The sequence below is a fragment of the Cyprinodon tularosa genome, unplaced genomic scaffold (genome assembly GCF_016077235.1).
Source record: "Cyprinodon tularosa strain WSP-4 unplaced genomic scaffold, ASM1607723v1 ctg187, whole genome shotgun sequence".
Classification (NCBI taxonomy): Eukaryota; Metazoa; Chordata; class Actinopteri; order Cyprinodontiformes; family Cyprinodontidae; genus Cyprinodon; species Cyprinodon tularosa.
This window is the reverse complement of record NW_024038657.1, coordinates 1,588,975-1,614,464: the sequence shown is the minus strand read 5'-3', so window position 1 is coordinate 1,614,464 and position 25,490 is coordinate 1,588,975. Positions and strand designations below refer to the sequence as shown.

General features: G+C 36.3%; 1 protein-coding gene across 1 annotated transcript; it reads right to left on the bottom strand.

Annotated features, from left to right (window-relative positions):
• Positions 1 to 915: 915 nt before the first annotated feature.
• LOC119782036 (serine/threonine-protein phosphatase 4 regulatory subunit 2-like) lies at positions 916 to 24,529 on the bottom strand. The gene is made up of 9 exons (XM_038282777.1): positions 24,376 to 24,529; positions 22,946 to 23,027; positions 22,705 to 22,846; positions 6,812 to 6,934; positions 6,646 to 6,683; positions 6,481 to 6,555; positions 6,209 to 6,355; positions 5,782 to 6,059; positions 916 to 2,068 (listed from the first exon to the last, which is right to left on the bottom strand). The coding sequence occupies exons 1-9, from the start codon at positions 24,407 to 24,409 to the stop codon at positions 1,776 to 1,778; spliced, it is 1,212 nt and encodes a 403-aa protein (XP_038138705.1). The 5' UTR covers positions 24,410 to 24,529; the 3' UTR covers positions 916 to 1,775.
• Positions 24,530 to 25,490: the final 961 nt, after the last annotated feature.

Below are 25,490 nucleotides of genomic sequence, written 5' to 3'. Positions count from 1 at the left end.
AAGAAACATGAAGTGATTTTTCAGGTCAATATACAGCACTGTGCACATATCGATTCTCCATTCAGGATGCCCTTCTCAAAAACTTCTGACTTTTAGGCTTAGACAAACTGTCATTTTGTATACACAGAGTGCACACAAAACTTATATCATTCAGGTCCGATCCATCCCTGTATGACGTGTCCTAGAGCATCACTTTACAGCAGTCTGAGCCCCTTAAACACGAGTGCTAAGCTAAAGCTTGTTGCTGGAAAACAAGAAATTTAAAACACCTGGACAGACATTTTGCTGATGTAAGATTTAATCTAGTGCTACGAATTTGGCTTTTCAAGTAACTCAATGTCTTTTCAACCTGCTGGTCCAACTTGGTCTGTTATCAGATTCCAAAACACAGGGGGGGGGCGGTTGCATTTTTTGAGACAGTGTAGTGTTGTAGAAGTGGAAATAAGGGGAGCTGAACCTTGAAGTTACAGATCTAGCACCCCTTGTGGCTAAAAGTTAAAGTGTTTCCTTTAAGTGATTTCTGAGATACATACTTTTCAGATTTCCCAATAAAAGACGCTGGATGTGGTAAAGTGGAAGATTAAAAATATAATAGTCTAGAGATGTGAATAATTTTCAAGGCACTGTATTTTCAAACATGGTATAATGAAGAAAAGTCAAGGAAATGGAATAAAAAGGAAATCTTCAAAACATGCAATAAAACTCAAGCAAAAAATTATGAGATTATTTAACTATAATAAAATACGGATTTAATTTGGAGCTTTGGTGCACAAATTTACTATATGACATGAATTTCAACAATCACACATCAGGAGTTCAAATGTAAACAATAGCATTTAATGACATAGAAAAAAATCCAGCTGCTTTTTACACAATTCCCTTGTCATATGCAACTCAAATAAACAAGATACTAGATCAATTCAAATTTTGGCTTTTATTGCTTTCCGTAAATACCATCACACAAGCTCAAGCCTTCAGATTCCAGCAGTCAGTTTTACTAAGTATGTGGACACATATTACAAGTCTACAAAAGCTTATTTACAGAGTGTACTGTAAGAATGCACTGTAAAAATCTATCAAAAAAGGGACAGCTGTACAATGATGTTATGACACACAGAAGGTAAAGTACCTTTTGATTTACTGAAGTGATTAAACTGGAAATGGCAAAGCAAGGTTTGACCTAACAAAAGCGCTCCCTTCAGCGCTGTGATTTTGGCTTCATACAAAGACAATGCAAAACGACTTTTTTTTGCAGTTTTCAAGGGGTGAAGTGCACAATAGCAAGAAATATAGTTGTGTAATGTCCTTTACACAAATAAAAGCAGACATTTATAAAGTCTTGCTTCACATTATCGATACAATTTGTCATCTCCAGACAGCTTTCATAAAAAAACAAGACAAAAAGACACCAAAATGTACTGTGCTTGGCCTAAAACTGTAAAAAGGATGTCCTGTGAAACACCAAATTACTAATGAAATTAGTGAATACATCATCTACTTTAAATTAAATGTTCAGATATGAAAATTAAGAAAAGAAAAGGTTAGAAAAAAAGGTTTTATATAGTAAAAAAGGCAGTCTTCTTCCAGTTTAAAGATTTGGAGACCAGTGGCCGTGAGAAGCGGAAACAGAAGTGGACTTCAAGATCCTTCGAGCAAGTGCCCTGGTCCATGTGTCTCTTGGTCCTGAAGCTTAAAGGTCCACAGTGCTACACAAATACCCTTGGGGTTGTATTATACAGTGTAAAAAAAACAAGTCATTGGGCATGCCTTTCAAGTTAGTCCTGTTCTCCGGGTTCTACAGCAGTCTCTGCATTGTTTATGGTTTCAGCAACAACCTCTGTCGACAACTGAGGAGAATGACTACCAGACAATGCCTTCTCATTGGATAAGGCATCTGCATCGCTACTGCTGCTTTTGACTACAGCACTGTCCTCCTGGTAGGTTGAATGTGCCTCTGATGAGGCAGCTTGTTCAGTCTGGTCCACAGAGCTCTGTACACTGGTGGCAGGACTAGCCTCACTTGACTCTCCTTCCTTCTCAGGTCGTTGAGAATGGCTGCTACTTTGCTCTACGAGAAAGGATGAGAGATACATTTTTTATTACTATAATAGAGTAAAAAAAATACTTTTGGTGTTAGGGGATTAAAAGCTGCAAATGAGAACCACACAGGTGATTCAGTTAATTTTTGTATATGTAATATAGAAGACAGCATGAGGTAGTGCAGAGGTTATGTTGAAAAAATTAGTAAATATGAATGCTTGTATTTAAGAACAGTGATTCCCAACCAGGGTTACTTGTACCCCTAGTGCTCCGCAAGTGCATTGCAAGGGGTACATGAAAATATTTGTATTTTTTAGGTAGTAAAATAAAATAGGGCTAGGATCTGTTTTGCTTTCTGAGGACCCAATAGAAAAATTAAACAAGCATTTATTAACCAAAAAGTTGTTTTTCCTATATGTTTGAGTTCCCCTTTAACTTTGACACACATCCAAACCGAGCAGAGGAACAGACTGGATGTAGAGAACAGCCTGAGATCAGCTGTTTTTCACACTGAGCAATCAGAGCTTATCAAAGCAAGCTCAGGTTTTTTGATGAAAACAAAGTAAAACAAATTAAGTCTGTCTGACTAAGGTCTGTATTTTGTTCCAAATTCATCTAGTTTAAATGTGATTATAAGGGAGCCGTTTTATAAATACCGGTTTATAATATGATTTTATTTTGTATTTATTTTGATTCTTTACTAAATTCCAGGCAAAATATTTTTTTTTTTTGTTATATTTGAGATGGAAAGGATAAAATGCCCAGGAATTAAATTCTCAAGTTAAAAGATTAAGTAAAACTATTTTTTTATTTTATAATCAGCTATTGTATATTGCGCTTTTGGATAGTCATTAATACTTTTGATTGAGAGGAGTACTAATGGTAAGACAAAGTGCCCAAAGGGGTACACAAGTCAAAAAGGTTGGGAAACACTGGTTTAGAGTGTGTGGTTTATGCAGTGTCTGAAAGCTAAAAACATGCTACAAATGGCCAAATTTGCTGCAAATATATTAATAATGAACACTCCTAAACATAACACAATTCAAAAGAAGAAACATTGCATTATAGAAAAAAAAAAAAAAAAAAAAACTACAACCAACAAAACCAATGCTAAGAAAAAATGATCAGTCCAGATTAACATTACCAGGATTTCCAGAAGAAATGTGGAGGGAAGAAATAAGTTATGTTTCTTTTTTTTTTTTTTTTTTTTTAATACATGTATTAAACAGTATTATAAAGAAGCAGCCTAATTATAAAGTTAAATATGATATGGTGCCATGTGGCTTGGTGATCGACTCCCCCTGGTGGTCTTGTAAGCTCCTGTTTTTTTGGCTGAGTTTTTAGTTCAAAGCATTTTTCTTTTGCATCTGTAATTGTTTACACATCTGACAAACTTATAGGTAAACCAAAGAAGCAGTTTAGGAATTGAAGAGAGTAAGCAAGTGTTTAATACTTAAATAGTATATCCTCTTATGAGGAGGATGTCAATGAAGTGGTATATTAGTTAGCAAGATTAAAAGCCATACAAATGGAACATTTGATCAATGCAAGCTGGGGTCTAAGAAAAATATTTTAGTAAGTGTAATAGCCAGGAAAGGACAACAAAATATATAATGTTTTTCTAGGAAAGAGTGTATGCAGATGCATTTCAGGGGGAAAAAATCATTGAAAAAAATCATTTTAATTTTAAAATTGAGATTAATTTAAATGTTATGAAAGAGAGTGGTGTATTTCAAGTATTTAAAGTAATTAATTTTAAAGATTTAGACTTGCAGCTTACAGTGAGGAAAATAAGTATTTGAACATCCTGCTATTTTGTAAGTTCTCCCACTTAGAAATCATGGAGGTGTAGTAGTTGGACTCTTACTGATTGTATGGGATGGACATGTGTTTTTATGCAGCCAACGACCTCAAACAGGTGCCTCTAATTTAGGATGATAAAGGGGAGGTGGACACTTTGGCTACATTCACACTGCAGCCTGAAGTGACCCAAATCAGATTTTTTTGGCCCACATGCGACCTGGATCTGATCTTTTCATGGCAGTCTGAACAACACAGATCCAATTTTTTTCCAATGCGACCCAGGCCACTTGGCTATGTGGTCCTGAATCCGATACGAATCTGAACTTTTCAAATGCGACCTGTGTCTGAACGGCCAGGTCGCATTCATCCGACCTGAATGTCATTAATACTAGACAACAGTCACTATTCTGCGTCTTGCTACGCAGAAGTGGCAAGAAAAACAACAACCATGGCAGACGACGATGCAGAGAGCAGTATTTATGTTTAACCATATTGAAAAGATTGTTTTTTTATGGTTGGGAAAGATCGCTAGATGCGCTAGATGCACTACCATCCATGTTTACTTCCGTAAACACAGAGCATGCTGGCCTGCGGGACACTTGCGTTGTATGACTGCAGTTCCCACAGGAGATCACATAGAAGTCGCATTCATTTGGAAATATGAACAGCAACACAAAAAAACAAAACACGGATTCGCAAAAAAAAAAATCAGAATTGAGCATCAAGGCCTGCAGTGTGAACGTAGCCTTTGAAGACAGACCAACAGGTCTTTGAGGGTCAGAATTCTAGATGATAGACGTATGTTCAAGTATGTTCAGACCACTCTGATTTCTTATTGGGAGAAATCTCAAACTAATCAGGGTTTTCTAATACTTACTATCTAACCTATCGGTCATGACTGTGTAGGCCGTAACTGCTTTAAACATCCAGTAGTCTCCACTTCATCAAATTCACAAAACTACATGAAGTGTATCCCTTAGATTGTATGAATGGATGGATTGAATTATATAGAATATATGAGCTTTACTTATTTATAGGGATGCACGATATAATCGGCCCCCTATCGGTATTGGCCTGTATCGGCCTTAAAACTGAATATCGGACATCGGCCACCACACCGATATTTAACCCGATATATGATCAGCTTCTGAGTTTCTTATGTCTAAAAAAAAAACAACTACTTCTTCTTCATCAAAAACTTCTTTTTTACAGACTTAAAAACTTCTAAAGACGAGGGAAAAATATTGATACATTAAAATATCACAATATCTTCATATACTGATATATTGCCATTTAAAAACAACATATCAATCTCTTTTACTAATGAAATATTGCTATACGTCATCGTTATGCTACGAAATCCCCTAAAAATTCACGAAATTTTGCCATATTTTTATATGTTGATATATTGACGCGGTATCGATCTATTTTACTAACAAAATCTCACAGGAATTTGCGAAATATCTCGAGAGTTTGTAACAGAACGATGAAATTTCCCGAGATTTTGAAAGTAAAATAGATCGATACCGCGTTTTTAAAAATCAACTTGATATCGGCATATGAAAATATATTTGAGTATATTATTTTTCAAAGTGTCAGAAATGGATAACAAAACTGCTATTTTCAATGACTACTTATTTTTGTCCAGCTTAACATCGGTATCGATATCGGTTATCGGCTACATGAGTTTTAAAATATCGGCATATCGGATATCGGCCAAAATCCCAATATCGTGCATCCCTACTTATTTATATACTTATTAACCAAATTCATACTTGACAATATTTTAACTTTCTGGAATTCAAATGTAAGAGGAGCAGCAAAATGCTTATATCCACCGCTTATATCAAATACTTCTTGAACATGTAGTATTATAGCCTCTACTGTTAGGAGTAAGTAAATAAAGGTAAAAGTATGTTAGGACAAAGTAACACCTACCATGACTGTCTGAAATACAGGATGCATCATGGGATGTTTCACTGTCGCTCTCTGGATCACAAGTTTCTTCTTGTGATCTTGAGGTAACTGCTGAATTCTCTTGTGCAAGATCACCAGATGATTCATCTTCTCTTTCCATCTCATCATCTTTTTCACTAGTCTTCAGTTTCTTGGGTTCCTGTTTGCTATCATCGTATTCCTCTTCTTCTTCAAGATGTTTGTTCTTTATTCCATAATTTTGTTTCAGTTCATCTTCAGAAGGTGGTGTATCTCTGTCACTAACATAATGATAAACCAAGTAGGAGCAGTCATGTTTTTTGGCTTTTTTAAATATGAAGTCTAAGTAAGATTTGATGAAAAATGTGAAGACAATTCCTTACTGCAAATACCAATAAATGTGGGGGGTGACTTTGAAAAAAATAATTACCTCAAATGGTGCTCCTCTGCCTCAGTGATTCCATCTCGCTCCTTAGTGCCAGAACACTCTGGGAGCCCGTTGGTGGAAAGTGAAGATGAGGACGACAGCTTTGGTCTGTTGAGTGTTTTCAGGATGCCTGGTCCGTTCACGCTTCGACTGCTTAAGAAAAAAACAAAGAACAAATTTATAGCTGCTCTTCCTGTATTATGTTGTACTTCGGTTTTGTATACAAAAAAAAAAAAAGTCAAATTTTAAATTAGCGAAAGGGAAATTACTCCCACCTGTCTGAATTCAGAGAGGAGTTTCCAAAAAACATCACTCCATTCATTCTGTTCACAGTTGATGTCCCATTTTTCCTTTTCAGGAAGTTAAAAGGCCATTTGTTAATTCCACATTAAATAGTTTTACTGTCAGAGAAAAGTTAACTTAGAAGCTGATGTACTTACTCTGACATGGAATGCAGATAGCTCACCACCATTACATTCTGCAGGAAGCAATATAAAAAAAAAAGAAAACAGAAAACAGCTTAAAGCAACAAAGTTAAGCTTTTAAACACATGCAAGTTAAAAAAAAATATTGATTTTAGACCATAAACATTGGTGTCTATCTCACCTTTTCTAGACCTCTGAGAAATTTGTCTGTACCAGTGTAATTGCGTTTGGGATCTGTCAGCAATTCACACAGCCGCTGAATGGTAAATGGAATCCTAGAAGGATTATCAAAGATGTGAGAAATAAAAGAAATACATAGAAATATAATTTCTAGTGTTTGAACTTTAAATAAAAATCTGCCTCAACAATAGAGGTGAGTATTGGCATGAGTGTTGCGATTCGATACATGTCGCTACTTGGGTCACAATACTTGGGTCACAATATGATATTATCACGATATTGCAGTATCACTATATATTGCCATATTTTCCCCAGCTATCAAAATCAAATGATGAGATAAAACAGCAAGTGCTGTATATTTTCATCAGAAAATATTGATTAGGTATTATTATCCATGTTGTTTGGGGTTTTCTTCCACTGTGACTGCCTCAAATACAGATTTGGTGCTGCACGCACAGTTAAAGGGCTCCACAGTAGGGCTGGGCGATAATTCAATAACGATATATATCGATCGATAGACGTGTGGCGCAATAGAAAAAAAGAGAGTCGATAAAAGTTCGATAAAAAAGAAACGCAGTTTTTCTTCCTTCTCATTGTAGCCTAGCATGTAGGTTTATGCTAGTCACTGCTTCCTCCCAACCAATCACAATCGCGGACCCAGGCACGCCGTCACAAAGCGCCGCCCTCTCAAATCACAACACAGAGCACATGAAGAAGTCGCAGCAAGGAGAGGCGGAGGAAATTGTTCCAAAGAAGGGTTTTTGTAGTTCGCCAGTTTGGCAGTATTTCGGTTATGGCAAGTCGGACAAAAAACAAACCACAGTCATCTGTAAAATTTGTAGGGAACCAGTGAAAACGAAGTCTGATAACACAACCAACTTTTTTTTTTTTTTTATCATCTCAGCCGCTCACACCCGCAGGAGTACGAGCTGTGTAGGCCCCGACGCGGGCCTACACAGAGAAAAATGCTGAGGGGCCAGCAACTTCAAAGTAATAACTCAGGTTAAAGCAGGAACCTGGTTCAGCTTAGAAGAATGGGGGCGGCGGGGGGATTTATTTATTTGTTATATTCATTTTGGTCACTTTTCTGCTCACTTTAGTTTATTCTTTGTCAGTATTTAATAACATAACCCACGTCTCTTAAGTTATTTTTCTTCAAAACAATTCTGTTATGGTTAAAAAAGTTGGTTATTAAAATTAAATCATTTAGCAATACTATAAAAAGTCCAGGCAGACCTGCACATAAAATATGGTTTCATATCTTTTCAATAATTATCGATATCGATCAATATGCATTTTTTTTTTTTTATCGATAAGCTTTTTTTCTATATCGCCCAGCCCTACTCCACAGCGCTTTTTGCCAGAGTGGTGGTGCAGAGGTAGCCCATTTTCCCATCAATGTTTTATGTAACCATTTTTTTTTTTTATCGATACTAAGAAGTGAAAGATCGATATTATATTGGGCAGCCGAATATCACGATATATCGCCAAAACGATTATTTCCCACACCCCTACTCAACAACAAGATCTAAGCAGACATGGATGAGGTAAAGGCTGCATTACCTAATAAAAAACATGGTGTAAAGGTCAGAATAAAACTATTTTTCCTGGTATTTACAACTTTTTTCTGTGCGATTTAAAGCATAAACAGCATCTGATGGCTAAACCATTGTTATTGTTCTTATTTGGTGAGAATTTAAAGAAATTTAAAGAACGGTATCATTGCAATATAGACTGCTATTCTGAAACCTAAATGCTTTTGGCTCTGGATGCTTTCAGTTAAAAAATATTTCGTAATTTCAGGTTTGGGACTCAGGTATCTGAAACAAGCATATATCTAATGAATATGTTGCTGTTTACTGAAAAGGTCTTTTTTTTTTCTTCCGCCACAGATAATACTTTTGGTATTATAGCGACCAAAAGGGTACAGAGTATACCACGGTGGAGTGATGAGGATAAAATGCATGTTGGGAATTACTGATTGAGCTCTGTACTGTGATCCTCACATTGGCTGTCAGATTAGATAGACGCTGTAATACTGCAACCCAGCTCTATTTGCACCAAAGAACTCTTCTTGCTGCTCTGTTTGTTTTGTCTTGTAATATTCAGTCTCACTTGTCAGTTTAAAAATCTGAGGATTATTCTGGCACTGTGACTTGATGACTGACTGATCTGATCTCTTTCTTTCAAGCTGTATGATCAGAAAGGAACTACAGGCAAAGAGACCATTTCTAAAGGATTTTTCATACAGGAAGGAAAAATTATGTCAGATAGCATTATTTGCACATAGTCCTGTGTTTTATGAAGATTACCTGCAACACATAGCACTGCACAAATTAGTCAATAAGGATGTCCTGATACAACTTTTTAATTTATGACATTGCCTCTTTCAGCACTAACCGATAGCTTATCGATATTGCCTTTTAACTAGGGCTGACACAATCGGATTAATTGTGATTAACAGATTATTGAAATAATCAATTGATTAATTGTTAACTGGAGTAAAGACTAAAACATGACATTAGCTGACAGAGCGACCCAATTCAAGCACCAATTGTAGCAAAATTGTAAAGAAAATATATAAACATTTTGCATTTAAAAAAAAAAAAAAAAACTTTTTACCCAGAACTACTCAAGTGGAAAAGTTTTGGGTTCACGTAGTTTAATATTGTAAAAAGTCATCTTTAAGTAATTTTTTTCTATATGATTATTAATTGATTAATCGAAAAAAAGAATCAAAAGATTAATCGATTTGCAAAATAATCATTAGTTGCAGCCCTACTTGATAAGTAATTAGCAAAAATAACATACTTTTATTACTCGTAATACTAAAAAACAAAAGCTTATGAGAACACTGACCTATTTATTACGATAATAATATATATATACACATATATATACGTATACATATATATACGTATATACGTATACATATATATACGTATATATGTATATATATATATACACGTATATATACGTATATATATACGTATATATATATATATATATATATATATATATATATATATATATATATACACGTATATATACGTATATATATATATATATATATATACACGTATATATACGTATATATATATATATATCCCTTTCATGCATAGTGGTCACTACAGTGGACAGTTATTAAATGGTTGTTTTCTCTTAAATGAACATGTTTTAATGTCACATTTGCACATATGTTACTACAGTGGACGCTAATGTATCATCCTGCCACTTGTCAAACTGCCACCTACTCCTCAGCCTTTGCAAGTGACTTTTTTTTCCTCAAAAAAAACAAAATGGCTGACAGAGGAGCACATGGGTTGTGAGGGAGAGGAATATCTGCTCATTCCTTCTATTCTAGGCGATCCTTGCAGGTAAAAAAAATATGGGGCCATCAAGTAACAATAGTTTTCTTTGAAACAAAACAAAACAAGGTTATATCAGTTGCACAAATGCGCATTGTCCACCCAAGTGGACATGTTACCAACTCCCTAAAGAAAGTATATTTTTAAAAAAAATTTATGAAAATGTTTTTTTCATTCATAAAGAGTAATAAAAACACTTGGTAAAAAAATCATAACATAAACTAACTACTCGTAAATTCATGGCATGAAACGGGTTAAAATAATATAACACGTATATATACATCTTATATAGCGATATAAATATAGATTAATATAAATAGTAGAGTAAACAGCGTTATAAGTACCTAAATATACACACGTATAGTACAAAGTAATATACACTCGTATATTACATTGTATATATGACACCACGTATATACAGCATATAGATTACACTAATATATACACTAATATAGTATCACACGTAAAACATATATACACCACCGTCATATAGTAGCGCATAAATAGTACACGTATATATCATAATATCTGATACACGAACGTATATACATATAGTATAATCGCCGTAGTATGGCTGTGGCATGGAGTGGTCGCGGAAGTGGTTGGCTGTTGAGTGGGATTGGGGGTGTGATTGGTGGCTGCGTGGCGATCGTATGTGTAGTATGGGGTGGTGGGGGGTGGGGGGAAGTGGTTTGGTTAACGTCACTGGTACTATATATAATACACACTGTAATCAACATAGTCATATACCGTATATACATATAATAATACACGTTATCTATCATATATATACACACGTATACATACATGATATATATACACGTATTATACATATAATAATTACACAAATACCATAGCTAACATCAGAATGCACGTATATACATAAATAATACACTTATATGATCAGTATATATACCGCGTGAATATATCATGCATATATACAACGTATAGCATACATATAACTCTATATATCATAATGTGTGGTAATATTCATATATAAATACACGATATATACACATATATAGAGACAGTATAATATAAACAATAACAATATATATACACGATAGAAACACGCACATATATATATATATATATATGATAATATTCGACATATATACAGCGACATATATGAAATATATATGATATATAGATACAACAATAGTATATGATATATAGATATATATAGCTATAATACACATATAGTATATAGTATATATATAAGAAGTACACATATATATATATATGGTACACATATATGCAATATATATAGAGCGAGCGTATATAAACATTATCACATTTAGATAATAATATATCATCCATATATTATATATATCTTATAAACACATACATAAATATATATACACATAAATATATATATATATATCTATTATATATAATCACTATATATTAGGTATACTATATAAATATATATATGAATTATAACTATAATATTAATATCATAATATACATTAACAAGATGCGTAGATATATATTATAATACTATACATATAAATATATACGAGATAAGATTATATATACATGATATACATAATATATATATAGCCTGATATAAATAAGGAGCTTACATATATATATACACATACATATATATATATATATATATATATAACACATATATATATATATTATATATACTTATCATATACATATACATATAATATATATATATATATAATATAAATATACATATATATATATACATATATACATATATATATATATACACTATATATATAACACATATATAGTATATATATATATATATATCCACATATAAACTACCAATATATATAATATATATACACATAAATATATACACATATATATATATACACAGATATAGTACATCATATTATAAATATAGTCTACTAAGAAATATAATGCGCGATATTAAGTCATATAAAATGTACAACAATAGTAATATATACTATAGATCAATATATATATGAGTACATATATATACAGATATATATATCTAATATAACGTAAATATAATGATAAGCTGAGATATCAGTAAATTAATGACATATAAATCAGATATACATAATAAGCTAGATTATATATAGCTACAGTATATAGGGTACATATAATAATATAATAAGCATAACAAATACTTATTCGCGTACATATATATAGTATATAACAGTACATAAAATCTTATAATATTATAAACTAATTATACGTGAAAGTATATATATACTAACATATATATAACATATATATATAGTATATATATATATACATATATGTATATCATATATATAAAATATCATCGTATAATTATATATACCATATATTGATACATAGTAAATGAGTACGATATAAGCGAATAGAGAATATCCTCATAATTCTATAAATTTATAATATATAGTATATATAACATATATACTATATATATATAGTATAAGATATATAGCAGTTATCATACATATATATAATAATATATCTTATACATACACAGCATATATACGATATATATATAAAATATATATATATGTATATATATTTAACATATAATAATACATACTATATATACATAATGTATACCATAAGAAAGCTTATAGTCAATCACTGATATACATATTAATATTATAGAAATATATACATATTTATGGACAATACAATATATACATATATATATTACACTATCACTAGTATGATATAATATATTAATAGAGACAGTATATCATATGCGAGCGTGTAATATATAGACATATAGATATATAGTATTAATATAATACATAGTATGAGAGCGCGTGCGAGCGAGCGTAGCGCGAGCGGAGACAATAAATATTAATATGATATAAGCTAGAGATCACATCATATACATATCTCTTGATAGTACAGTAAATATTACTATATATATTAATAGCATATACTAGTAGTATATTTATTATATATCCATATACATAAATATATAAATGATATGATTCTTATGACATATATATATATAAGATGATCACGAGCACAGAAGTAATATTATATTACACACACATATCTCAGTACTTGCTATCATATATTACGATAAATATATACATATATATAATATAGCATATATATAGGATCATAATACAGAATATTGCTAGATACATAACATAGAGAACATAGTGAAGCATATATTCATATAGAACACCAAGATACATCGTAATAGTATCTACCCAGTATGATATTATACTACAGCAATATGATAATATAAATATATACATATATGTAGCTAAGTATATAAAGGTAGGAGACATGAATAATATTAATTCGCAAGTATATAGATATAAAGGATCCATATATAGAGTATACATTATATATATATCACATATCTATCTACATACTCGATATATATAAAACTCACAATATAAAGTATATATACGATACTATTACATATATACATCTAGTCAGGGATAGTATACAGTATATACATTAGTATACCCAGATATACATATAAGTAGTATATGACATAAATACATCATACATATATATATAAGTAAGATAGTATATATACGATATCTTATAGCATATATATGAGTATGCGCATATATATACCACATATATCTAACATTAATATATACTATAGCTATATATAGTGAGCTATATATATAGTATATATTATATTTTATAGACGCACAGCATATATACAACATGTATATGATAATATGATGTATATAATATAGTACACACAATGCATACTAAATATGATATATATGGACGTAATAGCACACATATATTATATAATACACAGACATGTATATAGTAGGGACTTCATGTAATATACAAAGTATTATTTCTGCCATATATATATACATATTATATAATACATAATAATAATCATTGTATATATATATGGACAGATTATATATATATATCGATATATATAGTTAATGACAGTACAGATATATGCTGTAGAATATATACATGATAGTACCTTTATGTATTCATATATAGTATACTATATAATACATATAAAATCGTAGATAGTGATAAAGGCATCACAGCATAATATCAACACATATATACACCTAAAATATAATATGAAAGAGATCTACACACATATATATTATAGTTATATCATATACTATATCCACGACACCATGATACTATATGTATAATCGCCACAATGATACTTATGAAAGATATCAAAATAAACGCAGTATATATATACCATATGATATATACATATAGTATATCACCATATATAATTAACGTACCATATATCAGCAATTTATACAGTATTATATATATACATATAATATAGTTATCATACATTCATATACTAGTACGCTATATACATATATATAATTATACACATATATGATATACTATAGTATATCATGACTATATACTAATATATACCCACACGCGCATATAGTACACATATAGGTGCGTACTGACATATATCGCGTATATACGAGAGTACACATATATATCTCTACTTTAGAACGCAGTAGTACATCATAAGAGTATTATTTAAGTAATGTTTGACACATCAAACAATATATCACATACAAAGTATACCTACACACAATTTACATATATAAATCTATCAGCACGATAGATCATGAGTGTCGTTAATATATATTATAAACTAGCACCGAAAATATACTATGATTATACAATGCAGTATAAATATACATAATCAAGTATAAATACGTAATGATATGATCTAAGTTATGACAATACACATATTATACTATCGCGGTAACAAGAATATAAAAATTAGAATTTATATATTGTGCGGTGATATGATATGTAGGAATATTAGGTATCAATAAGATCTATTTAACAAATAGCTATATGTAGTATATGAATGACTTATATGTATCTCAATTTATATGAAATACATTTACGTATAAAATATCATAATATTCATATAATAGCTAATAATAATAAATATATTTATAGAAATAAAATATTAATATACTATCTAAAAACTGAATAAAATATATATCACTAATAACGTATATGATAATATATGTGATTGTGTGATGTATGATATACAGTATTAGAATATGATGAATATATATATTCTATAGTTTAGTCTTGTATAGTGTGAGTAGATTATAATAAACTACTCACATTTCACTATAAAGATTATAAATATTTGGTAGGTGTGAGAGGGTGTACCGAGCGTATTGAAGATATCATATTATATTTTATAGAATATAATAATATAATATGTGTGTCATATTATAGTATATTAATATTGACGCATAATTATAAAGAACAAAACATTAGTAAATAGTATGTGTGAGTGATAAAAGATCTAGATAGTATATATATATAAATTGTGTATATTATATAAATATATAGTGTATATAATATAATATATATATGTATATAAATACAATATTTTGGGCCAAAAGTAATTTTGCTTTTCACCCTGAGCTTGACTCACAAATGAATCTTAAGTGAACCTACCGGTTCCTTCAAGTCCATAGGGTTCAATATGCACGTCGGTTTCCAACCCCTTGCAGCTAAACAGGCTGGTCAACTCTTCTAGGGAGAGGAGCTTGTCGACAAGGTTGTTTTAGGAGTGTTGTCTTAATTGGGAATTTGATTGACCAGTTCTTGTCGCATGAAGCGTGCCGATTTGTCTGAGGTCTGCACATGCAGATGTTTGGACGTCTCAAGTGCCTTGCTCTTCATCTCCGCTGGGTACAATAATCTCAGTCCCAAAGGTTGGTTCTATCGGGTTGAGGGTCAAGGACTCGTGTGCGAGACCCAGTCACAAAGGTATCAGTCCCGACTAGCCAAGACCACAGTGCAGACCGCGGAGCACTTTATGGACCATGCTTTTGCGTGCACTGGTGCAGCAGACAAGCTTTGGACAGCAGGAAGGCCAGCTCCAACACAGTGGTCTCCCACAAAGTTGGGGTAAGCATTCTTGGAATGTGTCCAAAGAATTCGGTTTGGATATGTTTCTGTCAGAGGCATTCAGAGTAGGCCTTTGTCACGATGCAACTAAAGCGCGGCGCAAGCCCAGCTCCTGAAAAACAACCCCTCCGCCGGACCATAATCCCCCGCTCGCACCGAAACTTTACACACTTAGGCACAATATGCAAGTCATTACCAATGTACCGCTTCATCTCCTGGGCAACAGCCCAAACCCAGAACCCGTCCATCAATTTGGCCAGGATGGTAGACAGCTGGCGCATTCGTAGCACTCCAGAAGAACGCGTCTCCACTGCTTCATAAGCAAGATATCCCTGAAGTGGCGGACGGCTTTACACCACGAGCATCGACACTTTGGCGATTGCACTTTCGTGATGTATGCTTGGATGCAGCTGCTCGACCATGGAAATCACCAATTCCATCGGACAGTCTTGCTACTGGCGCTACTGTTCCTTGAGATCTTAATCTCGAGACACTCGGGCCAAAATGTAAGTATTGGAGGCGTCTACTGTATGTAGCGCGATTGACTCTGCGAGAAAGTGTGGCGACGACCTCTGTGCGCACGATCATGCGGCGTCAGCATCCGGCTGACCCCGTGTCGACCGTGCAGTTTTTCGTCTGGTCCTAGGCCACTTCCGTCGGGCTGAGTGCGTGTCGTTACCCAAAAACACTGCCAGTTTTGCTTCTAACCTACAGTTGGCTGACAAGTTCGGATCTGGTGGAATGCTTTTAGGACAGGCGAGAGAAAATTGTCACCGACTGGCATGTTGTTGGCACAGGTGGCCTATACTATCGCACAGATCCGACTACTGGAAATCACTGAGCTTCGCCTGAGAGCGAGCCTAGCATTCATTCACAAATGGTTATATAAAAATCAAGCTCTGCATGGCCTAGGGAGCTTGAATTTCATACAACCTGTGTGTTCCCCATGGTGTCGTAGCTGCGCCAATTGGATTACTACCTGATCCTAATTGTATAATTTAGTGGATTGGGGTTGTTAGGACTAAATACCTTGTGTGGCAATATAGGTGTTGAATACTATATAAAAAATGGGCTTGGTGTTTCTACATATTGCGATCGAAACGATGCGATCCGTTCTTCGGTACCAATGTTTGCGGTGATTGGGACTGCTAACACTTGACCAGGATTGATTGCGTCCCATCTTGCAGGCGAAAAAGTACACAATTGGGTCAGCGCCCGCCAACACCCAGGTTTTGGTTCCATAGTGTCATCTGTTGTGTGAACTCACGGTTGACGTGTCTACGCGTCGTGGAACCCACGTTTAAGAAGTGGCGATGTGCTTAACAGCATCAAACAAGTGCGGCTTCACTTGGTAGTGAGAGATCAGGATGCGCAAAGTGGTGGCGGCTAATGCGAATCTCGTGGCGATGGGCGATTCGACAATTGTAAAGAACAGAAAGTTTTTGCGTCTTTTGTTTGACTGTAAGGGAAGAGCGGGACCCGCAAGTCGAGTGCGGGTAGACCATCCTTGCTATCTCAGGCAGGCCTCGGTGGGCATTGCAAAAGGCCCAGATGCGGAGTGAATCCAGCTGCTTTCAACTGGACGCATAGCAGAGATGCGAGACCAAAATCCACAGCTTCGTCTGGCTTGCCAATGTCCAGTTTGTGCTGCCTAGTATGCAGCTGTCGCTGTGTGAGCGGCGCGGGCTTAGAAGGATGAAGCTTGTGCTAGGCTCTATGGGCTTCTGCCGGCGGTACGAAATCCAAGTGGCTCAGACCGTACGTCCTGGGAGTCGGAGCACTAGCGCTCAGCTATACCTTTTCAGCTGCCTTGCGAGCTATATTTCTGCTGCGATCATGTTGAAGAATTAAAGTAGTATGTTTTTAATTTATGTTTTCATTTTAAGTGGGAAAACTATACGCACCTGACAAGACTTAATTGCAGTGCAGTCAGTTCATCCCTGCCTTCCAAATGCTTTCTGGTTCAATGGCCGCGTCATAGCACCCGCCCCATGTAGCCAGCTATTGCGCGCGTGTCAGTAGGATTGCCCATTCAACGTCATGTTTGATGCAGACATGTCGGTCATTGATTTATAAAGTGAACGACCATTGGCCAAAATGCGTAAGCATGAGTAGATCATTTTTGCAATGTCGGTGTGGATGAATTTGTTGTGTCTGTATCACTTCGTCGATTTGAGCGATGTGTGCAGTGGGATTTGAAAAGTGTAAATAAATCTGTAAATGTGTGAGAGATTTTGTGTGTCTGTACAACAATCTGCAATGTGTCAAACTACTTGTGTTGTAATCCGTTTTGCAAGGATGTGTAAAAATCCACAAATCTGTATTCAGATCTGCAAATGTTGTACTGAGAGAAATGCCAAAATCACGAGTGAAAAGAGAGCCAACTGAAAAACCGCTTGACATGTAACCAATGATTTGTCTGTATTTCTGGGTCTTAGAAGCGAAATACTTTCAGACACAAGTGTCTCTGTGTGTGCTTACAGATTGATCTACACATTTGCAAGTCTCAGTACCACATTTGCAGATCTGTGAATACAGATTTGTCGGGGTGGGGGGGGGTAGGTGGGTGTGGTGGTTGTGAGGTGGGGGGGGGGGGGGTTGTGTGGTGGGGGGTGGGGGATGTGCTGCGGAGGGTGGCGAGGGAATTCGTTGTGTGGGGGTGTTTTTTGTGGGAGGTGTGGGTCGGGAGGGGGGGTGCGTGGTGGAGGGGATGGCGGCAATGGGATGGAAGGGGGGGTACGGAATAGGGCGCGTGTTAGCGGTGGTGGTCCGGTTGTGGGTGATCGGGGGGGTCGCTGGGAAGGGCGGGAGATGGTGTGGGGGGGTGGGGTGAGATGGCGAACCGGGGAGGCTGGGCGGAAAGGGGGGCGGACGGGGCGGGGAAGGAGGGGTGAGGGTGGCTTGGAGAGGGGCCTGGGCGGGGGGTGGGGCGGGGTGCTAGGGGGCAGGTTGGCGCTAGGTCCTGTTTTGCTGTAGTGAGGGTTTGTGCTTCCGTGTGTTTCAGGGTCTGTGGGCGTTGTATCGCTTGGGGTGGTGTGTGGGTGGGAGTGTGGTCGTTGGATGGAGGGTTAGGGGGCTGTGGCAAAGATCTTATTCATACAAATGTCGTGTCTTTGGTTTTATGGATCCTTTAATTATTATCTTCAAAATTTTCATCTTTCATAGTCAAGTGTAAGGCTTCACAAACTTATAGACATGCACAGTCTTCGATCTCGCTACAATCTGGTAAACCTTTCAATACATGTCTATATTAGATTTTAATTATCCCTTGGGATTAAGCGTATTATATCTCACATATTATATATATCTTCATACTATCTTCTATTTTTTAACATATCTAATATAATGTTCTTTTTACTTTCACAGATATACTTTACATTCCCTCACTCGATATCTATTTTTTATTCAAACATTATAGATTAGTTTTAGTACGTTGTCTTTCTTCTGGTTATTTTGTCTATTCATGTGTTCTTTTGTATTTATGTCTTTCTTTTCTATTTGATCTGTCTGGTTTGTAGTCTTAAGTTATTTTTTTCTTGGTATGTTCCTTTTTTTCGGATCTTTTCTTTTTCGGTGGCCATTAATGGATGGATTGGGGTTTGAGGTTTATATTTGTGTGGGTGCGGGGTGTTATCCTGAGTGCTCGGGGGGTGGTATCTGGCGATGAGTGTAGCTGTGATGTCAGATGGGTGTAATGTGATTTGGTGTGTTTATCCGCGCTCTGTGTGTGGTCTCATTTTTTTAGCTCCGGTGTTGGCCTGTATTCTTGGTTGCGTTTGTTGTTGATTTTTCTGGTCCTGTGATTTCGTGAGTGCTGGTTTGTCGCCTTGTTTGGGTTGGATAGCGCGTTTGTGCATGTCCTGTTGTTCTTCTTTATAGTTCGTTCGCGTGCGTCGCGCGTTCGTGGTTGGGCGGGATAGTGAATTGTTGGGGTGTGTGGAGTAGGTGACGTTTAGTAGAGGGAGGGGGAGGAAGTGGGTTCTTTCCGTGCTGTTTGTATGAAATGTGAAGGGATTTGTGTGGGTTTGACCAGGGTGCCGGCGGGGGATCCGGGGGGAGGGGGGTAGTGAGATCGGATTTGTGGTGAGAGGAGGTGTGACGTGAAGGGGTGGGCGAGTGGAGATTGTGGGGGGGCTTTCGGGTGGGGGTTGTGGGTGGAGGAGGCTGGGTGGGTTAGCGGTTAGGCCGTATTGGCTTGCGGGCGGGTAAGTGGGGTTGACGGTGGGAGTGATGGGATTGGGAGAGGGGGAGGGGGGGGGGAACTGAGGAGGGAGAGGTGGGTGGGAGGTAGGGGAGAGATTGGGGGGGGGAGTGGTGTGAGACTTCGAGGATATTGGTTGGGGTGCGATGGGGGAGGCAGGAGGGGGGGTGGATGTGGGCGGGCGGGGGTGGGGTGGCGGGGTTGGTGGGAGGGTGGTGCGGCGGCGGTGGGAGGGGATGGTGAGCGGAGGGCCGTGGGTCGGGGGGGGGGGGGGGAGTGCGGGAGGGGGTGCGGGTGAGGTGCGGGCGGCTGCCGTAGGAGTGGGGGTGTGGCGGGGTGAGGGTTGTGGGGCGGGGAGGTTGGGGGGGGCGGGGGAGCGGCTGGAGAAGGTTCGAAGTGGGGGGGTAGTGAGCGGGACACGGAAGTGGGTGGTGCCGAGGGGTGCGGGGGGGGGAGCGGTAGGGCCGGCGGGCGATTTCGGGGGCGCTGGAGAGTTGTGTGGGGATGGGGGGGGGTGGGGGGCGGCCGACGGGGGTAGGAGTGGGCTAGGTGGTGGTGGATGGAGAAGTGAAATTACTAGTATGGTAGAGCGCGCTATGGGCCGTCGGGGTGGACTGGGGCGGGGGTGATCGGAGGGAGTCTGCCGAGACGGAGTTGCGGGGAGAGGGGGTGTGGGGGCGGGTGCTGGGGGTGGAGGGTGGTCCGAAGGAGGGTGTGTGTGGGTCGCGTGGGGGAGCGGTGAGGTGGTTAGGGGTTGTGGGTGTCTGGGGGGTATTGGTGAGGGTGAGTAAGCGGTGGGGGGGGGGGTAGGAGGAGGATGGGGATAGGGGAGGTTGGGTTTGTGGGTGGAGAGAGGTGGGAGGGTGGGTTGCGTGGTTATGATAGGTCGCGCTTGGAGTGGCAGGGTCCGCAGGGGGGGAGGGGGGGTGAGGGTGCGGTGTGGGCAATGGTCGTAGTATCGTCTGGAGTGGAGGGTGAGATGTGATGATTTTTAATATCATTAGGGCAAATCTCTGCAGTACATATTTGCAGATCAGAAAACAGATTGTGGATTTTGTATAAGTGCACTACATTTGGCAAATCTCAAGTACACATTTGCCAGATCTGAATACATGATTAGTGGATTTTTGTTTAGGCACATGGTACAAAGTCCTCAGTACACCACATTTTGCGCAGATCTGAATAACAGATTTGTGGATTTATTTACAACGAATTGCAGACACACGGGATTAGACACACAATTGGAGTGAGTGTTTCACAACATTTTCAGATTGCTTGTAGGAAAAGGTAAGGTGCGGAGAATGGGGGGGGGTGGGGGGGGGGGGGGGGGGGGGGGGGGGGGGGGGGCAGACACACAATCTCCCTCAACACATTTACAGATTTAGGAATTATTCGACATAAATATTTCAAATCCCACTGCCACACACCCGACCAACGTCTGTGCCGACAACACATTTCGCAAAGTATTAAAGCTCGCGATTTTGGCCCCATAGAAAAACTGCCTACAAGTAAAAAGGTGCCTGCACAATGTATGCAGTGGAATATTAACATTGGATTTTATTGATATACATCTGCAAGAGGAATAACATTAGAATGGAAAAATCAGCGGAGCGTTAGAAAATAAAACTCAAGAACATACTAATGTGAGAGCTTTTTCAACATGTGATGTGTCCATTTCTTTTCCTGTCGAATTGATATTATAAGGACAGGTATCGAAAAAGTAACGGCTTCAGGGAAGCCATTATCGAAGTGAAGGTTATCGTTATTTGGTTACCCTGTGGAACCGGAAAAATTAGAGAACAATACCCCCAGCCCGGTACAGCGATATGTCGTGAGTCGTATATATATATTTAGTATTTATTCTGATAGTGTACAGGATTTTTTCTTTTTGTCTAGTGCGTCTCGCATGACAGTTTCCTGAACTAATCAAGAAACGAACATTCCAGAAACATTATCTGAAATGCTCTAAAAGGGACAACTTGAAGTATTCACAGTTTGACTATTCACTGATACTTTCTAGTTTTCTTATTCAGATGATGGCTTTTTATATTCCCCTCCTCGCCTTTAAATTGTTTGTAACACCTTGTTTAACATTTTTGGGACACCAACACCTCTTTGCAAAAGTGCTGGTCAGCACCAGTATAAGGGCAGGACCGATCCGTAACATATGCACAAGTCCTATTGAATTTCCAGTTAGAGACTTGGGAATATAAAAACAACCAAATACTACTTCACAAAGCATTCTATGCAATAACATGGCTCACACTAATGATTTATTTCCAAATATTCCATGTGCTTACAAGCACTCAATTAACAATTAACTTATGAATGAAAGGAGAAGCTTTTCTGTTTCTATATTATCTATTGATTAAACTGGAGAGAATTTATGTCTTCACACACCCTTGCAAACACCAACCAACAATCTTTTTAATGACCCCTTTTTCTTTCAATGTCTTCAAAAGGAATATATTCCAAATTGGGATTGTGAGTGTCCCTCTCTTCTGGTGATGAAGCATGAAAATCCTCCATCACTTTATCCAACTTAAACAAAAAGTATGTTTTGAACTGTGACCATGGAATCCTAAAAAGGTACAAGCAATCTTAGAAAGGGTAAAGAAAGTAAGCAGACATTAAAAACATAAATAGCAGTTTGGATCTACCGGTAATCATTTCTACTCACATTGGTTGTCCAGTTTTGGCGACATGCCACAGGAACTGATCTAATGTGGGACAGATCTCTTTCTTCCCTTTCTTTTCAAAATCTGTCAACAGTCACAAGGAGCAAACCGTGTATAAACATTAGTGTTATTACATTTAAATAAAGCTGCGCTGAATTAGAAATCAATCTGAAATTAACTCAGGTTTCTTCAAAAGTGCATCTCAGTAAATACAAATCAAAAAGGGAATTTATTACAGACAGAGTGATACATTTTAAGTATTTCTTTTGATGATAATGAGAAATCCTTAGGTCAGTTTCTCAGAAAATTATATTAAATAAGGTGACCCATGTAAAATAAAAAAATAAATAAAAAAACATCTGAAATACTGACCTAAAGAAAAGTATGCTCCAGTAGAATACAACATACAGACTCCATATTAGGTTCTGCATGAATTACTGCGCCAATGTGCCCCAATTTAAGCTAAATATAGTGTAGTTAAAGCTTATATCTTTTGAATCCCTCAGTCTTACATTGGTTTGGTTTCACAATCCTTTCAAGGCTGATTATGCACCTGCCAGACTTTTTCCTTTCACTAAACTTTCCTTCATGGGGGATCAATAACAGTGTTGCAATAAAAATATGTTTAATTACAATAAATATATATTTTTTAATAGAAATAAAAAAAAATTGTAGATTTTATTTGGCTATTTGAACCAATCTTCAAAAATACCAAGCATATTTTGCCAATATATCTATAGTTTTTAGAGTTTTCCTTTATTAAATACATTTAATTTAAGACGATGTTCTTATTGCTAAGATGCCCGTCTTTGCTTAAGAACACTGGAAAAAATGTATGCAACCGCTTAAGGCATTTACTTAATCATATTTAGGTACTTTAACACAATTGTTTTATGTCCTACCCTGCTAACATGAAACTATTGTGTTAAAGTAACTAAATGCGATTAAATAAATGCCAAAAAAGGTTGCATAATTTTCAGTGAATGTCCTAAGAAACCGATTCAGGTTCATTTTAAGATAAAAGTGACACAAAACGCAAACTGACATCAAGTTCATAATTTCTCCCTAAAATGATTAACTTGTCAACAACAGAAACGAGTGAGAAGTTAAAACAGACTACTTTCAAATCAAAGTTAGCAGGATGTTGCTAGTATTGCTCCTCAGCTAGATGTTTATATAACCGTGTCAACATGTACATAAACAGGTTAAAAGTGTGCAATGTGACGGACTTGTTTCTACCACTTAGAGCAGTCAAACCAAACAGGTTAACATCTTGTTACTTAAGAATATTTTAAAATATCAGTTAAATAGGCTGCATTTCCTAGAGAAACGTGCGTTACGTAGTTAGCAAATTAATAGCGGTGTATCATGAGGAAATACACTTAATTTAAACATAAAAAAGCATAAACATTTGCATAATTGTAAACATTGCCTTGGAACCCTTCCGATAATGCGTCGGTATCCATAACTGTGTCCAGTTCACAGGCAGGGAACGCTTATTGGGGTGCAGAACAACTAGCAGGTAGCAATCCAAAAAAGCTGCTGGCATGGCAGAACTGCGCATGTCTGAAATTACGTAGGTGCTTCTTCTTCTTGTCTTGTCTTGTTGCTTTTAATGGCGGTTGGCATACAACTTTTCGGTCTGCATTACCGCCACCAACTGGTGAGGAGTGTGGATCAGAAGGCATATTCATAAAGATACTTAGAATTATTTATCTATATATCTATATCTATAATATTACTTTACAAATACTGCATCCTCATAATTATTGCTGTTATTATTAAATATTAAATAAATGTTGATAACATTTTTTTTTTCCTTTTCTGCAGAATATCTATCAAATCAAATTTAACTTTCTCCTTATTTAGGTCTCTAACCAAATTCTTTCTTTCTTCTTCATACTTCTTACAATATATCACTACATGTTCTACTGTTTTTTTCTTGTCCGCAATATTCACATTTGCCTGACATATGTTTCTATTTTGAATAGTGTATTATTTAATCCTGTATGTCCAAATCTAAGACTTGAAGTAACTGTTTCCTCTCTTCTGCTTCCTTCTCCTATCTTTATTTCTCCTACTTTCCGTTGAATCCTATAAGACCATCTTCCTCTTCTTTCTTCTTCCCATTGTTTTTGCCACCTTTCCTTCATCCTTTGTTGAATGATACTTCAAATTTCTGTCTTACTTAAGTTAATTATCATATTAATGGTTTTATTTTGTGATGCTTCCTTAGCAATCTTTTCTGCAGTTTCATTTCCTTTAATCCCTATATGTGCTGGAACCCAAATAAATATAACACTAATACCCATCATTTGATCTTGATATAAAACTTGCTGTATTTCAATTAAAATGTCTGATCTACTTTCATAATTATGATTTTGTATACTGATTAAAGCTGAGCTCCAATCTGAACATATAATTGATTTTAATAGTCTCACTTTCTCTATCCATTGTAATGCTAATAATATTTTTCTAATAATTCTCCTGTATGATAATTCAATATTTATTCTCCTATTTACTTTGATACTGAAATGTGAAACATAA

What these genes read in the sequence shown, in the direction of transcription:
- LOC119782036 (XM_038282777.1), bottom strand. Translation starts at nt 24,409, where the DNA reads ATGGATACCGACGCATTATCGGAAGGGTTCCAAG. An exon ending in TTCTCAGAGGTCTAGAAAAG is followed by an intron (nt 6,684 to 6,811) that starts GTGAGATAGACA and finishes TGCTTCCTGCAG; the next exon opens with AATGTAATGGTGGTGAGCTA. An exon ending in GCAGAGGAGCACCATTTGAG is followed by an intron (nt 6,060 to 6,208) that starts GTAATTATTTTT and finishes TCATTATGTTAG; the next exon opens with TGACAGAGATACACCACCTT.